Raw genomic sequence first — 19,398 nt, forward strand, 5'->3', positions numbered from 1 at the left:
GGAAAAACCATTGGATTCACCAGACAGGGAAGATGACGTGATAAAAAGACATTGTGCCAACATTCAGCCTCATAATCCTATACAAAGAGGGACTTAGCTGCAGTTGTAATGCCTTGTTTTGTTTTGTTTTGTTTTACTTGTATAGTACTTTAAAGAGAGTCCTCATTACAAAAGTAAATTATGTGCCCTAAAGAGCGCATGCAAAATTTTAGCACCTCTAAACTTAGAGCAGTCCATGTGGAGACCAGCTGAAAAGCAGGAAACCAAGCTTAAGGAAACCTTTTAGAAAACACAACTCTTTAGATGAGTTGGGAAAACAGCAAATCAAACTGCTGATCTCATCAGTTTGACATAAGCGACACTTGTACCAGCAAGATACAACAAGGGGTGGGCAAGGGGAGCCCAGAAGGGCTTTTTCAAGGAAGGTCACCCCGCCATGTGTCCAGGTTAGCACCCCCCTCTCTGCTCCCAATTACAAGTCTGTTCTGACTCAGGGGAAAGGCACAGCAAAATTAAATGAAGAATCAAATCTGGGAGATTTACAGTGCCGGTTCAAGAGGTGGCTGAGATTGATACAGGTCCGTGTGTGGCATGCATCAATCTCACTGCCAACAGTAATAAGAAAATCCCTGCAATCCACAGGAAAACAAAAGCAGCAGGAAAAAAAAATAAAACAAAATAAAACCACTGGCAACAGAAGAGATGTATTTCGGTGCAGTAACATTTAATAAAAGCATGAGCTAGGGATCAAGGTGTGAAGTGAGCAAACAGATGTAGGTAAAACGTATCTCCAATAGCTTTTTGCTTCATCCCATGGGCCAGTGCACCAAGGCATCTCATAGCCAGATTTGCCAGCAATGGGGTAATGCCCAGCTGGAGCCCCCAGCTCACAGTGAAGCCCCCAAGGTTTGGGAACCTATTTCAGCACTGCAAAGACAGCTAGTGTTGCAGAGAGGTGACATCACAGAGGAAGACATTCAATGCAGAAGGTGGCAAATCAGGTGCTTTATCCCAGATTTGCACTGCATTTTGATGCAAAGTGCTTAAAAGCCAGTGGGAGTCAAAAGATAAGGAAGAAGTTCCAGACAGCATTAACTATTTTAAAAGAAAGATTTCTGGCACCCCATTTAGACTTGTTTCCAGCTTATCCACGAAGCTCTGCTAAACCTGACTAAGACTTAATTCCCATAAATGTGATTCTCTCTCAGTATTCAGCTAAGTAGCAATGTTTCAAAAAAAGTAAATACCAAATCGTGGGAGTTGGATTATTCATTTATGTGGTAAAAGCCATTATACATGAAGGCATACAGATGTTCCCACTTCATGACTGATCTAAACATATGTAGATTTTAGACTCTGACACACAAACTATCTCTTATGCAATGGCCCATGTACATGCCCAGGTTGCTTTTATCCTAGACTGTGTCAGGAGGATTCACAGGAGCTGTGTGAGAGATGGAATAAGCTTCTAGCTAAAAGACTAAAGAAAGTTCAAGCAAGAGCCTCGCTGAAAATGAAAGGAAGGAGGAAGGAGAGAAATCGAAGAGTCAGGGAATATCAGATTTAGCAGGACAACAAGATGAAATATGGAAGTTTCAAAGCTCCGAGTTATTTGATGTTGGAACTGGTGCAGCCTGATCTCATCAAACCAGCTGTTAAAAAATTGCCTGAATTGCCCATTAAATCTTGCTTCCAAAAAGCTCAGCTCCTGTGTCTGCCCACTTCTTGCTTCCCATTAAGCCTTGACTTGGCTTCAGACACTGCCAACATCCCAGCCTCCACATAGGCTGATGTCAAAGATCAGCACAGGACCACTTTGATGAAAGCAAGCATCTGTCCACTATGAAAGATGGATGCAACCTTGCTCCAGCAGAGTTATTAATGTATTCCAGCTGTTTTCAATGGATGCCTTCATGCAAACTGCTGTGCTGCTTTCCAGTTGCTTTATATCACACAGGTGACATGAATCAGGTGGAGAACCCAGTCTCACCTTCGGCCAGCACAACAATTCACAAAAGACATGGAAACTCCTGGTGAAATTCAGAATAAAATGCTGCAAGCTGTGCTTTGTGACCCTCCGAAAGGCTCACAAAGGTGCTTCTTGTGAGTACCTGTAAGCCGAGACAATCTTGAGATTTTCACATAGAATTCCTGCTCTGTGATGAGTTCAAGGCTCATACTTCTGTGGGTTAATTTCCCCTTGGCTCTTTTTGAAACCTAAAACCATGGCAATCAAAGGATTAGCCAGGAGCAAGGTGTTGGCCACAAAGAACCTCAGGCTGGGAAATGGGGACACTGGTTAAAACAGCACTTGCAATTTGGTGAGAGTCTGAGCTTTCCCAACCATCAGAAATGCCAGAGGGACTGGCAGACTCATGCCTAGGACTGAGGGAAAAGTCAGTTTTGCATTGCCCTAGGCAAGCACCTGCTCCCCTTTGAACAAGAGAGGGGAACCTGCATGAGAAGGGGAGAGGCACAGGGGCTCTCCCGGGCTGGGATGAGCAGTTCCAGTGGCACAGCCCCAGCTGCACCCCAAACCTGCCTTCTCCCCATGAACCACAACCCAAGGCCAGGCAGGTTTACACCAGAATAAGGCCATACATCTGAGAAGATGGAACATGCACCTGAAAGGTTGCAGCTGGGAGTTATACAGCTTACAGATGATAGGAAGTAGCAATGAACTCAGGAAAATTCAGGTGTAGCTAAAAACCGCAGAGCTTTGGGAAGAGAGAAGATGCATGTGACAGCCTTTCTCCCAAATACCCACTTAATTTTGATTCAACAAGGCACTTGTGCTAATAAAAATTAAAACTAGCAGGTTCTGTTGCGAGTGTAATGGATGTGTGGAAGAGCAGCATGGGCAGGTATATCTAAAATTAACTATGAATACTAAACCTGAGTACTTTCCAAGTCTGGGGAGGTCTGCAGAGCACTGCAACCACTTGGCTGCAAGCCTCTGGCAGGGTGCTGTGCAAGTGCCCACCCAACAGCCTCTCACCTCAACAAGGGTCCTCAGGATTGTGGGGGGAGATCTTTGCACCAGGTATCTCCCATTCCCACCTCTTTAACCTCTAGATGGAGTCTGAATTCTCCAAGAGCAAATACTGCAAAAAGCATACCTCTTGCCACTGCATGCCAGGACCAAAGGCAGCTGCTGATGATACATTTCCACCAGTTTTGCACAAGTATGGATGTCTGTGCATCCATACCGCTGCAAGAGAGCTGAGTGCTCAGGGAGGCAAGAGGGGAGAGACTGTCTCCGTGAACATCAGATACAGCAGGTCCATTTAATGACTAAACACACAGGACTGTTTGCTTATAAAACACTGTGTCACATAAATCTGCTAGGAGCTAATTGCCTATTATAGCTCATGATGCTGCTGGAGTCAGCTGCTGAATTATAAAGGATCCTTTAGAAAGGAGGGAATGCCAGTGGAGCTCTGCTCGCCCACCTCCACCAGTTTCCAAACATTTTGTTCTCCAGTTCCTGCAAGGTGAATTCTTATCCCTCCTCTAAGCAATGGGGCCCCTCTGCCAAACTCACTTGAGTGAGAAAGATTAGGGATAAATTGAAATACAGGGGGGAAGAGGAGTTTCTTTTATTCTTTTTTTAAATTATTAATAATAATAACAACAAAATTTTCTCTGTTGTCTCAAGCCTTTTGTCCAGCCTCACAAATCACAGCACCTATCTCTCGACTGTCTCTGCAGCCAGCCTCGACCTGGGTGGTATTTGCCACCACCGTGATACCCAGATGGCAGCAGTCACCTGCCATGGCCTGGCTACAGCAGCAAGGAGCAAGGAATAGCAGGGAAAATATCCACATGCTGCACAGCATGTGGCAAGGACAGGCAAGGGAGCAATGGACCACAGATTAACACCTGGGTTTGGAGGAAAATAGGAAGCAATGAGTGATGCACCCTCTGTCTCTGAGCTCTTCTAACTTCACCCCGATTTTAACTCCACAGGTACAAGGTTTACAAGTCACCTGGGCTGTCTGATCCAGATCTGCACATACCTAAGCATCTTCCCACTGATTCCAGGCATATCTCTGTGGCTCGATCCCAGGACCCCACGCAGTCCATTCCTACCTCACACTCACATGCCCTTGATTCCCCTGCATGGCTTCAATGCAGCAGAGGCATCAGCTGAACCTGCAGAGATGGTGCCCCAAGACCCCCCCCCCCCCCCGCTCCTGGGGGCTGCTGGGCTGCAGGTTGGAGGCATTCTGGGAGCAGGAGCAGCAGAGCACAGCATCTCACGGCAGAAGGAACAGGGTTTGTTTACACAGTGGGTTGTATGGGAAATGCATTACATTATTGAAAAAAACCCTCAGCAAAACACATACCTTCATCTCATGCCAAGAGTGTAATCCTATCCAAATGGCACCACATTCCATAATGAAATTTTCCTCTATAAATCACTGGGGCAGGAGCAGGCCACTTCCCTCACATTTCAGGGTGAGTGATTCACCGCAGTAAGGACCCTGTATGGATCAGCCATCATGCCCTCAAGGGGAAAGAAGGGGATCTCCACTGAAATCTTACGGGGAAGCAGATTTATTGCTGCGACGTCTCCACCACGTGGGCTGGTGGCACAACACTGGGGACGGCTGGAGGTCTGACTCAGACCCTCATCATTTGTATGGTCATGCATGTGGTTGCTCAAAGACCAAGGAGCACATCCATGACTTAGCTACTTGGCTGGAAAAGCAGATGTCTGGAGCTGTGCCATCGCACCCTCAGCCTCAGCTGAGAGCTCCCACAGGGCAGGGGCTGAGTGTGTTGGACCTCTGGGTTCCCCAGGTACTGAGAGAGCTGTGAAGAGGGACAGCAGCTAGGAGGGAAGAATTATCTGGAGTCTCAAACAAGTTAGTTTACTCAATCTCTGCAAACACCTTAGCACATGACCTCCAAAACAGAAGCACACACCAGATCAGGGACCTACAGCCCTCCTTTGAGGAAGAGCAAGATGCAATGAGGCAGAAAAATGCAACAAATCCTGTTTTCATCCACACCCCTGGCAGCAGGGAGCTAGATCATACTCTTATCAGCACAAGTTTTTGCCTCCCAGGACAAAAGCATGTTTATGCTCTTTGAAACTGCTCCACAGTCATTCTCACCAATGCTGTTCTCCCCAGACCTGAGCCAGTTCCTAACTTACAGCTGCAGTACAATAAACCACACAAGTGTTGATTATATATTGAGACTGGAAGGTGGAGTGCTGCTGGGAAGAAAAGCACGACACCTTCCACCTTGCTAACATGAACCTGCATAATAAGAAACAGATCAGTTGTGAGGAGTGATGAAGTGGATCATCTCTTCATCTCTCAGCTACACTAAATAATTTACAGGGCCATTTTGGGACTGACGTGCAAAGCAGTTTAACAATGATTTAACAAAAAAGTATGAGATTCCGTCTTTTCATCGTTTCCAGGTGTTGAGATCAATTTACTTCACAGCAATTTTAATTTCTGGGCCTTTCTTTTCCCTCCTCCCCACAGAACCTGCAGCTGCCAACTATGCTGGCATCTACAGCAGCTAGGAAACGAATTTCCCTGTGAAGCAAATTCTTCCAGGATGAACTGAATGAAGGCAGAGCTCATAATTGCACATTACTGAAAACATTTCTGATAAAAAAATGGGGAGATATTTTTATCCACATCTCCAGTTGAAAATTGCTAGGAAAGTTGCTTTTGAAAAGCCATCATCTCCAAGCATGTAATTATCAGATCCTTGAACAAAAACACACAGTCAAAGGAAAAAAAAAATACTTCCATTGAAATAAAAAAATCGGGGGTGGCAATTGTTAGGAATGGAGGGAGAGAAATTCTTCATCCTGTGTGATTTTGCACATTTCAAGTTACTCAACTGATTGGAAATCCACAGATTAATAAACTTGGCAGCTAAGAACATCAAGCTCCGTAATATTTTTTTTCTCGTGAACTGAATAATAATAATATTATAAGAAAAAAAAATCAGAAGCAGACTGGCAGTCAGACTGTCAGAGACCCAGAATTTCCTAACGCCCACACAAGCACGTTTTTCTTGAAACTGAATTCTGCCACCTTGAATAGACAGGCATACAATGACCTGGGGGCCCCATCCTATCAAGGCTTAAGACCATGCCTACCCTGATGGGATTACTCACATGCTAAAAATTATGCAGTAGCTGAACCGACAGCTGAAAAGAGCCTTAAATGTTCTTATGCCTGGTAGCATTCCATTGTCAATTGATGAACATTGCTAAATATTTATTCTTGCTCTACTTTTTCTTCTCCGGCTCTGCATTAGCACTTCTCTCTGATTATTATTACTTGTTAGATTTAATTGTTTATTTGCAAGACCTACACATGCCTACACACAAAAGCAGACGTGCTCTCCCCTCCAAGTTGCCCAATAGCTTTTTCTGACCTTCTGGGTAAAACTGCATTATTTCCATCCTTGAGTTAGGTGGATAATATCACAAACAATAAACATTGGCATCCGCACACAATCAATTTTAACAGTCCATTTTCAAAAGAAATCAAATCCTACATGCCCTAACATATGCAAACACTTTGGCAGTGCAGTTACCCTTGGCTTCTATGGGTTAATAAAACAGAACAAACATTATAAAGAATAATAATCCTGGACATAAAGCCAAAAGCAAGGCTTAACACACCCCATGAAACTCAGTCTCCTTCTGTGGGTCACTCTAAGACAGAGTGAACCGCTTCCAGTGGCAACGAGATTTTCTTAAGCAGGGTGGCAGGGAGGTTAAGGCCTGGGCTGGAAACTGGACTCCTGCACTTAATGCTGGAGAGGAAACCTCTACAGCAGTTGTTCAGCTGACACTGTGGACCAACATTTGCATCTAATCTCCCTGGCCTTTGCACTGAAAAACATCCTTCCCTGAACAAATCTGTAGTAATAAGATGTGCTTGAACACAAAGTTTTGAGAGGAAAACTCAGTAACCTCCATACTGGAAGAGAAAAGCTGAATAAAAAAAAAGATTTGTTTTTATAGGCCATGAAAAGCTGTAGGATATTACTTTCATCTTTTCTTCTATAAAAGAAAAATTTCAGTGGAATGGGTCATCTTTAGAAAAGAGCAAGAATTCGTTTTGACTGCACAGATCAGCTCATTTACAATTAGAAGTTTAGTCAACAAAACTTTAGAGACCTGGTCACCAAAGTCCTAAAGCCATCAGGAGGTACCTGTAAGAACCTAAGGAGAAGGGGTAAGACATCACAAGGCTGAAGAATAAAATGCAACGTTCAGCTTAAAAAGCCCAAACCAAAACAACATGTTACCAGAGTGGGGGCGAGAGAATGACAAATCCATCACCCTCTCTTTCAGTTCCTGGAGCTGACTATTTGTGTGTGAGCTGTTAACACCAAATGAGGAGGACTAACTGCAAACCTGGATCTACCACAAATAAGTCATGCCCACTCAATTGCTTTCCATATGAGAGTAACATTTCTGGATAGACAGAAAATGCAAGTTGCTATATCTCAGTTTAGAAACGCTTCTGACACTGTTTCACATGCTATTTTTGTAAGTATGTTTGGGAAGCAGGATACAGATGATTATGAAGTGTATGCAAAACTGATTGGAAAACCACACACTGAGAAAATTCATCAGTTGTTCACAATCAGGAGGGAAAGATGTATTAAATGAAGTTTTGTGGGGACCCTCCACCAGCCTGGTACAGCTCCAAGTTTTCACTAAATGACCTGGATCATTGCAGAGAGATTGATCTTACTAAGTTTACTGACAGCCACAAGGCATGAGGGACTTGAAGCAGGCTGGGAAGTCAATTTTGAACCCAGAATGACTCATATCTGTTTGAAAAGACAGATGTACCATTTGGTAGAGGGGCATGCAAGCTACCAGGCCCAGGCAGGAACAATCTAATGAATGAAGGATGGGGAAAAACTATCAAAGTGACAGCAAGGACTCTTCAGATACTGTGGGCTGCAAACAAAATGTAAATCCACAGTGCCATGTCATATGCAAGATGAGCTAACAACCTGCTACAAGCAAGGTGGGTATAGTCTACAGAATCTGTACAATCATCCTTTCATTTTATTCGGCACTGATAAAAGCCTTGGCTTGAATGCGGTCCCCAGGCTTGGGTACCACAGCTTAACAACGATGTGACCCAGCTTTCAGGTTGAAAGGAGTTCATTCAGGTTGAATCAGTGCAGGCTGGTCAGACATCTGCAAGACCACAACTTCTGAGGCTGGGGGGAGAGATGAGTTGTCTATGCTAAAAAGAAGAGAGGGAGGAGGAAAAAAAAGTATTATTACTCTCTTCAGATATTCAGACATGTGATGCACAGAGGGAAAGGAGTAATCTGTCATCTGTGTTAGGACAGAATGCAAAGGCATCAAAATTATAAATAAACAAAGCTTTTCCTTAATATTTCAGAGTACTGAATTAATTTGAGCTGATGTGGTGTTCCCGGATTGGATATATTCAAATGCAATGCGGATGGATCATATCACAGCTATGGCTGTTGCTATCTCAAGGCAGAGGAATAGCACAAACTCTCTCTGCCCAGTTTTGGCTCAAGGAAATTAAGATCAATAATTCAGACCCAGAGATGTTTGTCTTGGTACACACACCCCAGTTAGTTTTTCTCTTAATCTTTCATTTGGCTGCAACTGAGGCAAAGCTGACAAGTGACGTAAGCAGCCTGATGAGCAGGACTTATATTAAATAGCACTATTGTGATGAATTCTTCAATAAGAAAGATAAAATCTTTCTTCCAAGGAGATTTATCTATAAAGATTTCCTCCTGTCTTATTCTAGCTCTTCACATTAGTTTTCTATCCCTTTCAGGCATGTTTTTCTCTATTCTTCCTCCTGTTTATTTGGCAAGCAGAGACAGAACAGGGGAGTTGATCCCTGGAAAACTGAGAGCAGAAAGGGACAGAGATCTATTAACAGGTCTCTTTTTCTGGCCATTCCCACCCTGCAATAAAGGGTGCAGTTTGCCAGTCTGGAAAAAAAGACAGGAAATACTGCTCTCCTTGGTCTGCAGAGAATCCATCTCGAGCTAAAAGCATGGCTTCTAATGGCAGCAAAAAACCCCACACCTATAACCAAACAACAAACACAAACAGAAAAGCACTGAACAGCTTCACTCGTCTACTATCTTTATTCTTTCTTTGCCTTCTATACAAATTGTACTTTTAAAAATAATTTTAAAAAAAGTCACCCAAATAGATACATCTGAAAGACAAATGGCATTCTGAAGTTGTCTGTGCTGTCACATTTGGCATGGGCTGGTTTGGGATGGGATCTTCAATGGGTCACTTGGAGCAGCACAAAGAAGTTTCAGTGATTTCTGTTGCTCTGCCCATTCCTGCAATGATCCTGCAGTAAGGACTAACCAAATGTGAAGTTTGCTAGAGCAAAACATAGAGGATGTTCCTGGACTTCAGAAAAGCCACAAAGGATTTCAGGGAAGTCCTCCAACAGGAAGATTACAAAGGCTCTTGCGGAAACACAATCACCCTGCTATCAGCAGAACCACTCACTCTAAATAGAAAATAAACACCACCTCCCATAAGATATCACTGCTACTTTGCATTTTCTGACCCTTCCACTCTGAAGGACACACAAAATATATTATTAAAATGTCCCATCTAAAAACTTCTGAAAGCGACTGAAGTAAGAAAAGAAATCACCAATACTCTAATGGTGGTGGGCATAAAAAGCACTTCTGAAATGTTTCGGTGCTTCTTTGAAACAATCCATTTGGTTTTGCCTATTCCACTTAAAATGCTAAAATGAGTGATAAGATTGCAATTCCCTTCATTGCTTCCATTCTAGATTTCCAGAAAGCATTCCCATGAAAGCATGGGCTTGGTCCTCAGGAGCACCACAAGGGTAAGCTGTGAGGGTCTGATACCAGGGTAAAAAAGGCTTCCTTACCCACCCAGTGACTGCACCATTCTCTTGTACATGACACAACATTGGCCCAAGATTCTCAAGAAATGTTTGGGGCTGACGTTAGGAAAATTTCTCATTTGATCACCCAGCATCCAGACAACATCACCATTTGCAACAACACAGCCATCTTAAAGCACCAGATGTCTCTGGTGTCATGTTGGAAGGGCTTCACAAATGACCCCCTCTGTGGCTGGCGGCATCAAGGAGACTCCTCCAGCACACTCAGTGTCAGACACCTCTAAACCAGGGCCCAGTTCCTGGCTCAACCCCAAGAGCAGAGTGAGATTCTGCCAAGTTGTCTTTTGATCTTTCCATGGAACAAGTGCATTCCTGCCCTGTTAAGTCACACGCCCAGACTCCCTCAGCCTATCAGGATTCATCAACATGTCTCAGGCAGCTTCAAATTAAGCCTCCAAAATGCTTCTCGCTGGGCTGGTACAGTAGGTGGACATTGCCTCCAGTGACCATCCATGGGATTGGCAACACAGCCACGCTAAGATGCTTTTCACCTGGTTCATCTTACCCTCAGATTTTGGGAGGGAAAGCAATTTTCCAAAGTTAGGTTCATGCTTTAGGGCTTCTTGATGCCAAGGAGAGGACGAAGTCAGTCTCACTACATCACTTCGGGCAGTCCAAAATGATTCAGAAACCATAAATTACCTCTGTACTTCCAACGTCTTTGCTTTCAGAAGGGAAATGCTTGCATCAGAGCGGAAGACAAGCTCCATGCAGCACATTCAGCTGCAACAAGCAGAGCTACAGCATGCAACAAAGTACCTGAATACTGCACTCAGTTAGAAATATAAGAGCCTGTCCATTCAGAAAGACTGGGGCCAGAATTTGATGTCTGCCCTTTGCAAAGGTGCCCTTCCACACTCATCTGTCAACTCTTTTGCAGAAATGAAATAGATTTTTTTTTAATACACCACAGTAATAGTGAACTGCTCACCCCAGGTATCTAAAACAGGGGTCAGGAGCCCATCGAAATGGCAGATTTCTAGCAAAAGCTGAAATATTTATTAGACAAGGTAATAATGGATTATACAGGAGGGGGGGCAGTGGCAATGATCCCGCCACATTCAGCGGAGTCCCTTCTCCCGTCTTCCTTCCCAGCCCCCTAATCACCACTGCTGAATGCCCAGACCATTGAACCTGGAAAATAAGGAGCTGCATTTAGATTTTGTTTTTAAAAAGCCAAAACAGCCGTGAAGGCTCCACAATATCGGAGGTGCCATAGGAACAGCCCCTGTGACTGCCAATCTTCCAGGTGGAGAAGGAGAAGGCAGCCTGAAGGGTACTCTCCAGTGGTCACAGGGAGAAATTCTTTACAGAGAAGCAAAGATGTATTTCACAAATCAAAGCAATTAAGTTTGCATGCAACGGTTTGGATTTGTAAAACCACCTTAAAAGTAGCACATGAAACTGTTAATTATACTAAAGATCCTTAAAGAAAATCAGATTAAACAAAAGTAAACTACTGGACAAGGGTGAAAAAGAAAAAAAAAATACAGACAAGGTCCACTCACCAAAGTCTGACTGCAAATCCTTTTTCAGTCCACAAAGCATGTCTGCTGTTATCTATCAAATCATTCAACTAATTTTAAGAGCCGCTCCGTTCTCTCTCCCTGCCTGCGCTGGAATCCCTCCCCGGGCAGCCCGGGCTGCCTCCCACCGCCGAGCGCGGCTGCAGCGCACACGCGGCTCCCGCACTTCCCGGCAGCGAGACGGAACGCAAATCGTCCTGGGCTTTCCAGTTTGCGAGGACTCAGAAATGTGGCAATCCTTCAGGAAGAAATACCTTTACACGGCTGTTTAACGTGCGGCTCACCAGTCCTGTGCAGAAATAGGAAAATGAAGGGTACGGGGGCTTTTTTTTATGAGGTCCTAAAAATCCCGTGCTAGTTCTCTCGGCTTCACTGGGCATCAGGCATTGCCAAGCAAAAGTTGGAAGCGCAGTGATTAACCGGAACAGCTGGTTGAAGGGGAGGCAGCCACTGAACCCTGACGCTCCGGCAGACGCAGCAAATGTCGAGCGAGCACTTCATTCCCGGCGGAATTCCACCCCGCGCCCCGCCGGCGGAGAGCGGGCATCATCCCGTGGAGATGTGCTGGCCCCTTCTTGCCCGAGCCCCTCGGTGGCTTTCATGGGCATTTCAGGAGGGGGGTGGGAGAATAAAATAAGGCAGAGACGGGAGGGGGGCGGGCAGGCGGTGCTGCGGCGGAGGCAGCGCTGCCCCCGCGCCGCGCTCAGCGCCAGAACTTGGCCGGCAGCGGAGCCGCGCAGCAGCCCCCGAGTTGCAGCAGCAGCAGCAGCAGCAGCAGCAGCAGCAGCAGCGGGGCTGAGCACAAGAAGAGGCTGCGACTGCAGTGTTGCCTGACACACTTTCCCCCACCCCCTCTTGGCAAGTGCTTGCAGAGCCTCCAGCACCTTTCAAGGCAATGTCAAGCTGCTGTCAAAGCATTGCACTGCCTCCCAAACACACACACACACACACTCTCGGTGCTCGTAAGGGAATATGAGGCTGCAGTCGTGTGTCCTCCCTACAGCGTTTGCTGAAAACTCAGTTTAACCCTTTCTTAGGAAGGGCGGAGGAATCAGCACGGGCAAAAGGCATGCAAGTCCTGTGTTGAGATTTTGGCGAGAGGAGGCTTTGGGGGCAGTGCTGGGACCCAGGTGGTCACGGGGAGTTTGGCCCTCCAGAACAAGATGCTGTATGGCTTCCCTCAAAACTGCTGGCCTTGCACTGTGGGTGGAGAAAGGGCACTGGCCTAGGAAGAAATGGTTGCAGTAAACCAGTGTCTCCTTCCATTACTATTAAAACTGAAAAGTTGGCTGTCTTATGTTGAAGATCCAGAGCATGCAGGGTATGCCAATGCCTGGCCATGGGGCTATAAGGGTGTGCACAGGGTCAGATCCAGCACTGTGCAGGTCCCCTTCTCAGCCAAGCTGTGAGATGCAAACTGTGCCAACCAGCTCATGGCAGCATTCTCCATAGTCACCCTATTCCCTTAAGAGCTACTGTCATCTATAACAGCAAGATTATACCCACAAACAGTGAAGAGAGATCAAGATGAGCATGGACTAAGGCACAAAAGGCATATACATTTTTGTATGAGGATCCAGTCATAATTGAGACTGCTCTAGATTTGTCTGAAAGTAGCCAAAAGCTCACAAATTTAAAAGGAAGCTCATGGAGAGGCAGCAAGGTTAAGTCCTGTTTCCTTAGGAAAGAAATCGGGATAAATCAAGAGGAACTAAACACATCTGAATGTGCCAGCAGGAAATTTTTACAGACCTGGGGGCCCTAACTCTGTGTGGAGGAGGGTAACTGGGTTTCAGCCTAATGCCAGAGTCCCTGTTCAGATTCAAATGCAGCAGCATCTCTACTGTGGTTCAAACTCAGCTGTTTCATGAGAGGATAACTCATACAAAAGCAATAAAATCACTAAGTAATAAAAAATTACTCACAAAAGAGATATTTTGGTCCATAATTTGTTTAAAAGAAGTTATTCAGTCTGACAATAGACTTAATTAGTAATTGAGGGAAAATTTATAATTAGAAATCTTTTCACACAGCTATTAATGCTTTTGCTGCAGAGAAATTTCATCTTAAAGGAAAAAAAAACATTACCAGTTGCACCACAAATATGAGAAGCTGCTAATTTGAGAATAGCCCATTGCTTTGGATACCACGAAATGGATGTCTCCAAAATGGTGTTTTAAAGAAAAAATTAAGATAATTCTTTGTCTTTACACTACCATAAAATTCTTCCCAAGTTATCTGCTACATGAAGAACGTGTGTGAGAGGACAGGTCTAATACACAGTTGAAGTTGCTGTTTTTGTGGATGAGAACTGGCTGGAGCTGCCCCATTCCTCTGATGTTGGCGGAGAAGGAAGAGGCATTTGGGTATTTCAAGCCCAGAATCGCTGGTGGCATTTGTTGAGCTGCTTGGCAAGACACCAGTGCACCAGGAGCCTGGAGAGGCTAAAGATGTTTACTCTATGGTTTCTGGCCAAAATCCACAAACACAACACTTTCTTCGTGTTTCAGGTGGCACTATATTAAAACCAGTTGAAGTGAACAGCTTGAGCTTCTGACGGGGAAAGGAAAGGATACACCACACACACACCAACAAAACAAGGCAGACCAAAAACATATGGCATAGCATCAAAATGTGTAGGTGTCATAAAAGAGCGTGAGCCATCACCCTAAGCTATGGCGACCAACTCGAGGAACAGTATGTAGAGCTTTGATGTTTCAGGAACAGTCTGTGCATTGTCCTGTACCTTCTTGACATGAACTTTAAGCTTGTGTGCTCAGAGTTAGCAGCTTTCCACAAATGCTCTGGCAATATCAACTGCATACAAGCCTCACCTATGAATGTATGGTTTGTAAATTAAGTTAATTTTGCAGCGGTGGGATGGTAAAAAAGTCTTTTCACAGGAAAAAAAAAATCTCAGTCCTTTTTTTTTGGCATATTCTGATCTCATATTACCATTCCAGGTGGAAAGAAGGTTTAGGGAATGCTTTCTTGCACCTCCACTTCAGTATAAAATGCTCAAGGAGAAAGACATCACAGGCTGAGGACAGTCCATGGCTAGAGAGCTTCTGGGTGGTCCCTAGTGGAAACATCCATCGGTGCAAGCTCATGGCTCTCATCCCTACGACTGAAGTGGTGATGCCAGTGAACAAGCACCCACTCTAGAGAAATGGGCATTTACTCTTCTCAGGAACAGGCTGCCCTTTGAGTAAAGTTCATTTGTTGTAAGTAAGGAGTATCTACCCTAACATGCACAGACACGTACTAGCGCTTGGTTTAGCATTTCTTGTACCAAACACATCCTGTCCTGCTCGTGAACCTCATACATATTTCCCCAAAATTGACTTACAAATCTTCCCAGAACCCAGGTGGGAGGGATGCTGCAAACCTTACATGGCCTAAAAAGGTTGGGATGCCATTTACAGAATATATTTTTATGCAAACAAGACAGAGAGGACAGCAAAGGGAATATCACAGGCTATTCAGAATATCCATTATTTAGTCCAGTGTTCAATGGGTATTTGTAACCATTACTTATTTAACCACATGCAAAAGGATCCTTGTCAGAAGTCACAGGACTGTGGAACGCTCACACAAGATCCTGATATGAACCATTTACGCTGAACATGCTCTGAGCTGTGGAGAACATGGAGAGAATCTTACATCACTCCACATTAGGAAGTCTCAGGAGACTCTCTGAAGGCAGCTGAATGAACATAATGAACAGTGAGCCACAAGAAAATGATGAGGAAAAACCCCCAACCACATGCACTTAGCGCAGAGAAACACCAAAGTTCCAACCGCATATAAAATGATATTAATAGCAACAGAAATTGCTTTGGGTTAGGGAAGGTTCAGAAGAGACTGACACAGATGCTTTCTACTTTTTTTTTAGTTCAGATGTTAAATTAAGATTTTCTGTTGCCATCTCCTTCTTCTCATCCTACTTCTTCCATTTAATAATACATGCCTGCACACCAGGGTCCCCCTGGGGCTGGGGACTCATCTTCCTGCTCATCCACCCTCTCAAGGCTTGTTTCTGGCACAGCAGACCCAGTGCTTCCAGTTGTCTCACTGGAAAAGACAGTTTTTCCAAGAAATTCTAAGCATCTCTGCACAAAATCAAGAAGTTTGGAGAGCCTACACCCTTCGATTGATTTTTGGTTGCAACAGACAGGGAGGAGGAGGGACAAAAGGAAGACCCATCATTCTCTTGGTGGAAGAGACTTCACAGCTGATTACCCAGCTACCCACTGGCTGCACATTTGCTCCATTTTATCTGCTCCAATTTTACATAGTTGTGCTTATTTAGAAACCCCAGAAAACTGCATATCAGCCTCAGGCCTCATCTCTGGTCTAAGCAGATGCCCTGATTTTTACATACAATCCCAAAATGCAATGCACTGTTTCATCAATATATTTTTATGGCAAATGGAGAAGGGACTTGAAAAGAAAAAATCTTTAAGGGTATTTAAACAGCTTAATAATGGAGCCAGAGGAAGAAGTCCTTGATTGTTCTTTTCTTTAAGTGCAAATTCCACCAGCCAGTCCTAAACATTCATTTATTATGGGTAATGAACACTGAAAGATAAATTGACCCATCCAGTAAGCAATTAGAACCCATGCTGCACGCACACATGCAGAGCACTGAGACAGAGTACTTCCTTTACAGAACAAAGGTACTTCCAAGACCCCCATCCATTCCCTCCACCACCAGAGCACAATAAAATGGTTCCTGCACATTTTTCTGGGTAATCAGAGTAGGACACACTGGGGTTGGGGACCCCAGTGCTGATAAGAGAAACAGTAGAAGACAAATAGGCTGCAGCAAAGCACAAGGTCCTTTATTCCCCAGACAGCTCTAATGATACAAAAGAGCTCGTTTAGGGACCTTGTTAGCAAAGGTCATCCCAACAAAAGTGGATCTTGGCTTTACCATGATTTTTTAAGCCAAATGGAGATGAGTTTGACAAGACACAGCAATAAGCAATACAGCAGGAGGTTAACGATACAACAACAACCACCAGCCATGCCAGGGCAAGGTGGGAGTTTATGACCTGGTCCAAAAGCAGCAGAGCTCTGGAAGTTGCATGCACAGCATCTGAAAGCAGGTTCAACATTTTCAGAGTATATTTCTCCCCTTTCTCTCTACTTCTGTGGCTTTATGTACAGAACAAATACTTTTTCTAGGCAAAATACATGCCTTTGGGGATTCTCCTAATTGGTTTTACTTTTTACCCCCCTCAAATCTTTCATAGCTGTCTGCTATCCCACAGCCTTGTGACACTGGTAAAATCCTCAAGCATGTGTGTGATTGGAGGAACCATGCAGACACAGAGCAGCACCATACCACTGGAGGAAACGAAATACCTAATAGCTCCCATCTTCCCAGTTTTTAGTGATCCATGCACTGGAATGACAGCAGGAGAAAAAAAAAAAAAACAAACAAACAAAACAAAACAAAACAAAACAAAACAAAAAAAACCTGCAGGGCAAGTAAGCATCTAAGCTTTTCAGCGATGGGACTGATTACCAGTTATAAGGTCATTACACCACTCAAATCCACAGCGAGTGCGTGGCAGCTGCACTTGGCACTTCAATGTCTGCACCAGTGGCTGCCCTGAAAGGGCCTGTTCGTGATCTCTCCTCTTCAGCAAAAAAGCTGTTTTTCTTTATATTTTATTCATGTCACCAAGAAGGAAAATAGTGATGGGCCTGTTAGCAGCTGGCCAGCATCCACCTTCCTTCCACACTATGCGTGGGCAATTTAGGTGAAGCAAGCTGCAACACAATCAAGATACAGATGAGAGAAAACACATTCTGCTATAGACCTTTGGATACAGAGAAAAAATGGGAAACTGGCTCTGGAGCCCTACAAGAATAGGACATAACCTTAGAGCTCAATCAGCCCAAAGGACGGCAGGGAGCAGAGGTGTGAGTGTGTGGAAGGGGCTGCAGAGCACATCAGCATCCCTCAACACCTTACTATGTTATGTGCCACAAGAGCTCAGGTTGTTGCAGTAGTAGAGACTGAAGACTTCTTTCTCTTGATCCAAAAGGACACAGCGCTTGAGCCCAAAGAGAGGACCCTTCTAGCAGCAGGGATGTGACCATGCCACATCTCACCCCGAAAGACAGAGAGAGAGGCAATGCCACAACCTGTAGGACAGGTCTTAGTCAGCATCCAACTCCACTCCTGCCTGTGGGAAGAAAAACCTCTGCATCTTCCCCTTAAAGGATTTATCTTGGCACTGGTCTCTGCAGAGGCAATGCTGCCAATGCAGATGGAAAAATAAGCAAGTGGGTCATCAGTCTTACCCGTTGTCACACAGTTTCTTTTCAATGAGTAGCAGTGTAACAATGCATTAACAATAAATGAAATGCCATGTTAACACTAATTTGCATAGTACAGAGCCACACTGCTCTGCTGCCTCTATTCTCTTTCCAAACTCTCCTGACCTGCATATGAAACGAGATGAAATTTAATTGCTGGGGCATTCAGTGGAATCACTGAATTCCTGCTTAATGAGGCTTCATTTGTACTCTGTTGCATCAGACACCTTCTCTCCAAGGTGCTGTATTAACTAGCTCAGATATAAAATATTTTCCAAGGCACATTTTCATATGCGTTTCAACAAAGAAATAGCAGGAAAAGCGTGGACTGCAAAAGGCGATATTAGTATCAGCAGCATGATAAGGCCTGAGAAATCCCAAGAGCACCAAGCTGTATTCCTCCACAGAAAAAAAAGCTTTAATGGCTTTTATATATGCTCTAGCATGCTACTGTGCAGCATCTATGCTGTGCAACTCTTCTAGAAAAGAGACAAGGCAAAGCTAGGTGAGACCTGGCCAAGGTCTGTATGGGAGACAGCCAAGAACTAGAAGCACTACCAATAATTTTGGTGACTCAGAAAAAGCACAGCCCACATTGCACCCAGGAGTCAGAGCTCTGGATGGTTTTGCATTCAGATATCTCAGTGAGCTCACCCCATTCAGAAGTCCTTGGCTGAGGAGGTACCTCATGTAAGGCACCTCAGGCTGCATGGCCAAGCAGTTCCCTGAAAGGTCAGCCTTCCTCCTCAGTTTTTGCTCAGATGTAGCACAGCCACGACCAGCAGCACAGGCACGGCTGTGCTTCAGAGTCGCATGTAGGGACCAGAACAGGCGACATTAACTCGTGCTGGCAGGAAACACAAGGCAGGGCAGAGAGGGTGCCCAGCTGAGCGGGGACACAGCGCTGGTGCCGGCTCCAGCCCCCAGCTCTCTCCGCTCTGGGTCGGCAGCACAGACCACGCCGAGCAGCGCCACACTCAGAGGTGGCCGCAGGAGCACGGCGGGAGCCGGTCAGAGAAGGCAGACAGACATGACCCAAAAGGGGCTGCCACGCCACGGGCAGCAGCTTCCCAGCACGGGGTGAAACCAGGTCAGGCTCCCCCGCTGCCTCAGGAAGGCTCCCGGCTGTCCCCAGCTCAGAAGTGCTGGAACGCGCAGACGCCTTCGGACACGGGCGATGCAGACGCGTGTTCTGGGGCGAGGTGTTTCCAGCTGCCAGCTTGGCTCCCGCTCCAGCTTGTCAAGTTTTGCCTCCCAAGCTGGGGCAAGGCAGAGCCACACACAGCTCCGGGTAACCCCCAAGTGCTGAGACCAGTGATTTATAAAGTGTTTTGGCTTTAGAACATGCAGAGCTCCCTGAGGGACTGCAAATTTCTTGTTGCTGCAGGTTTGCAGGATGGGATCAGCCTCCCTGCTCCCATCCGGTCTCCCCGGGAGCAGTTACAGCACGCTCACAGAAGTCTGTAAAGGTTTATCCTTTCACTTGTGCGGTACAGCAACCTGTGAAATACTGCTTAGGCACATCCCCAGCGTGGGTCCAGGCAGCACCAGTGGATCCATGATAGCTGCAACAG

General features: G+C 45.2%; 1 protein-coding gene across 3 annotated transcripts in view; it reads right to left on the bottom strand.

Moving 5' to 3' along the window:
- Positions 1–19,398, bottom strand: part of GRIP2 (glutamate receptor interacting protein 2) — a 135,453-nt gene that overhangs the window by 70,255 nt on the left and 45,800 nt on the right. The window contains exon 1 of one of the 3 annotated variants that reach the window (XM_066195405.1): positions 11,474–11,590. The exons of the other annotated variants lie outside the window; for them this stretch is intronic. Coding sequence (XP_066051502.1) covers positions 11,474–11,513 — 40 coding nt within the window. The 5' untranslated portion in view covers positions 11,514–11,590. Of the gene's footprint in view, positions 1–11,473; positions 11,591–19,398 lie in introns of those variants that run through there. 3 annotated transcript variants of the gene reach the window in all.

The sequence above is a fragment of the Chamaea fasciata genome, unplaced genomic scaffold (assembly GCF_029207755.1).
Source record: "Chamaea fasciata isolate MVZ Bird 193981 ecotype frontalis unplaced genomic scaffold, bChaFas1.0.hap1 SCAF_13, whole genome shotgun sequence".
NCBI lineage: Eukaryota > Metazoa > Chordata > Aves > Passeriformes > Sylviidae > Chamaea > Chamaea fasciata.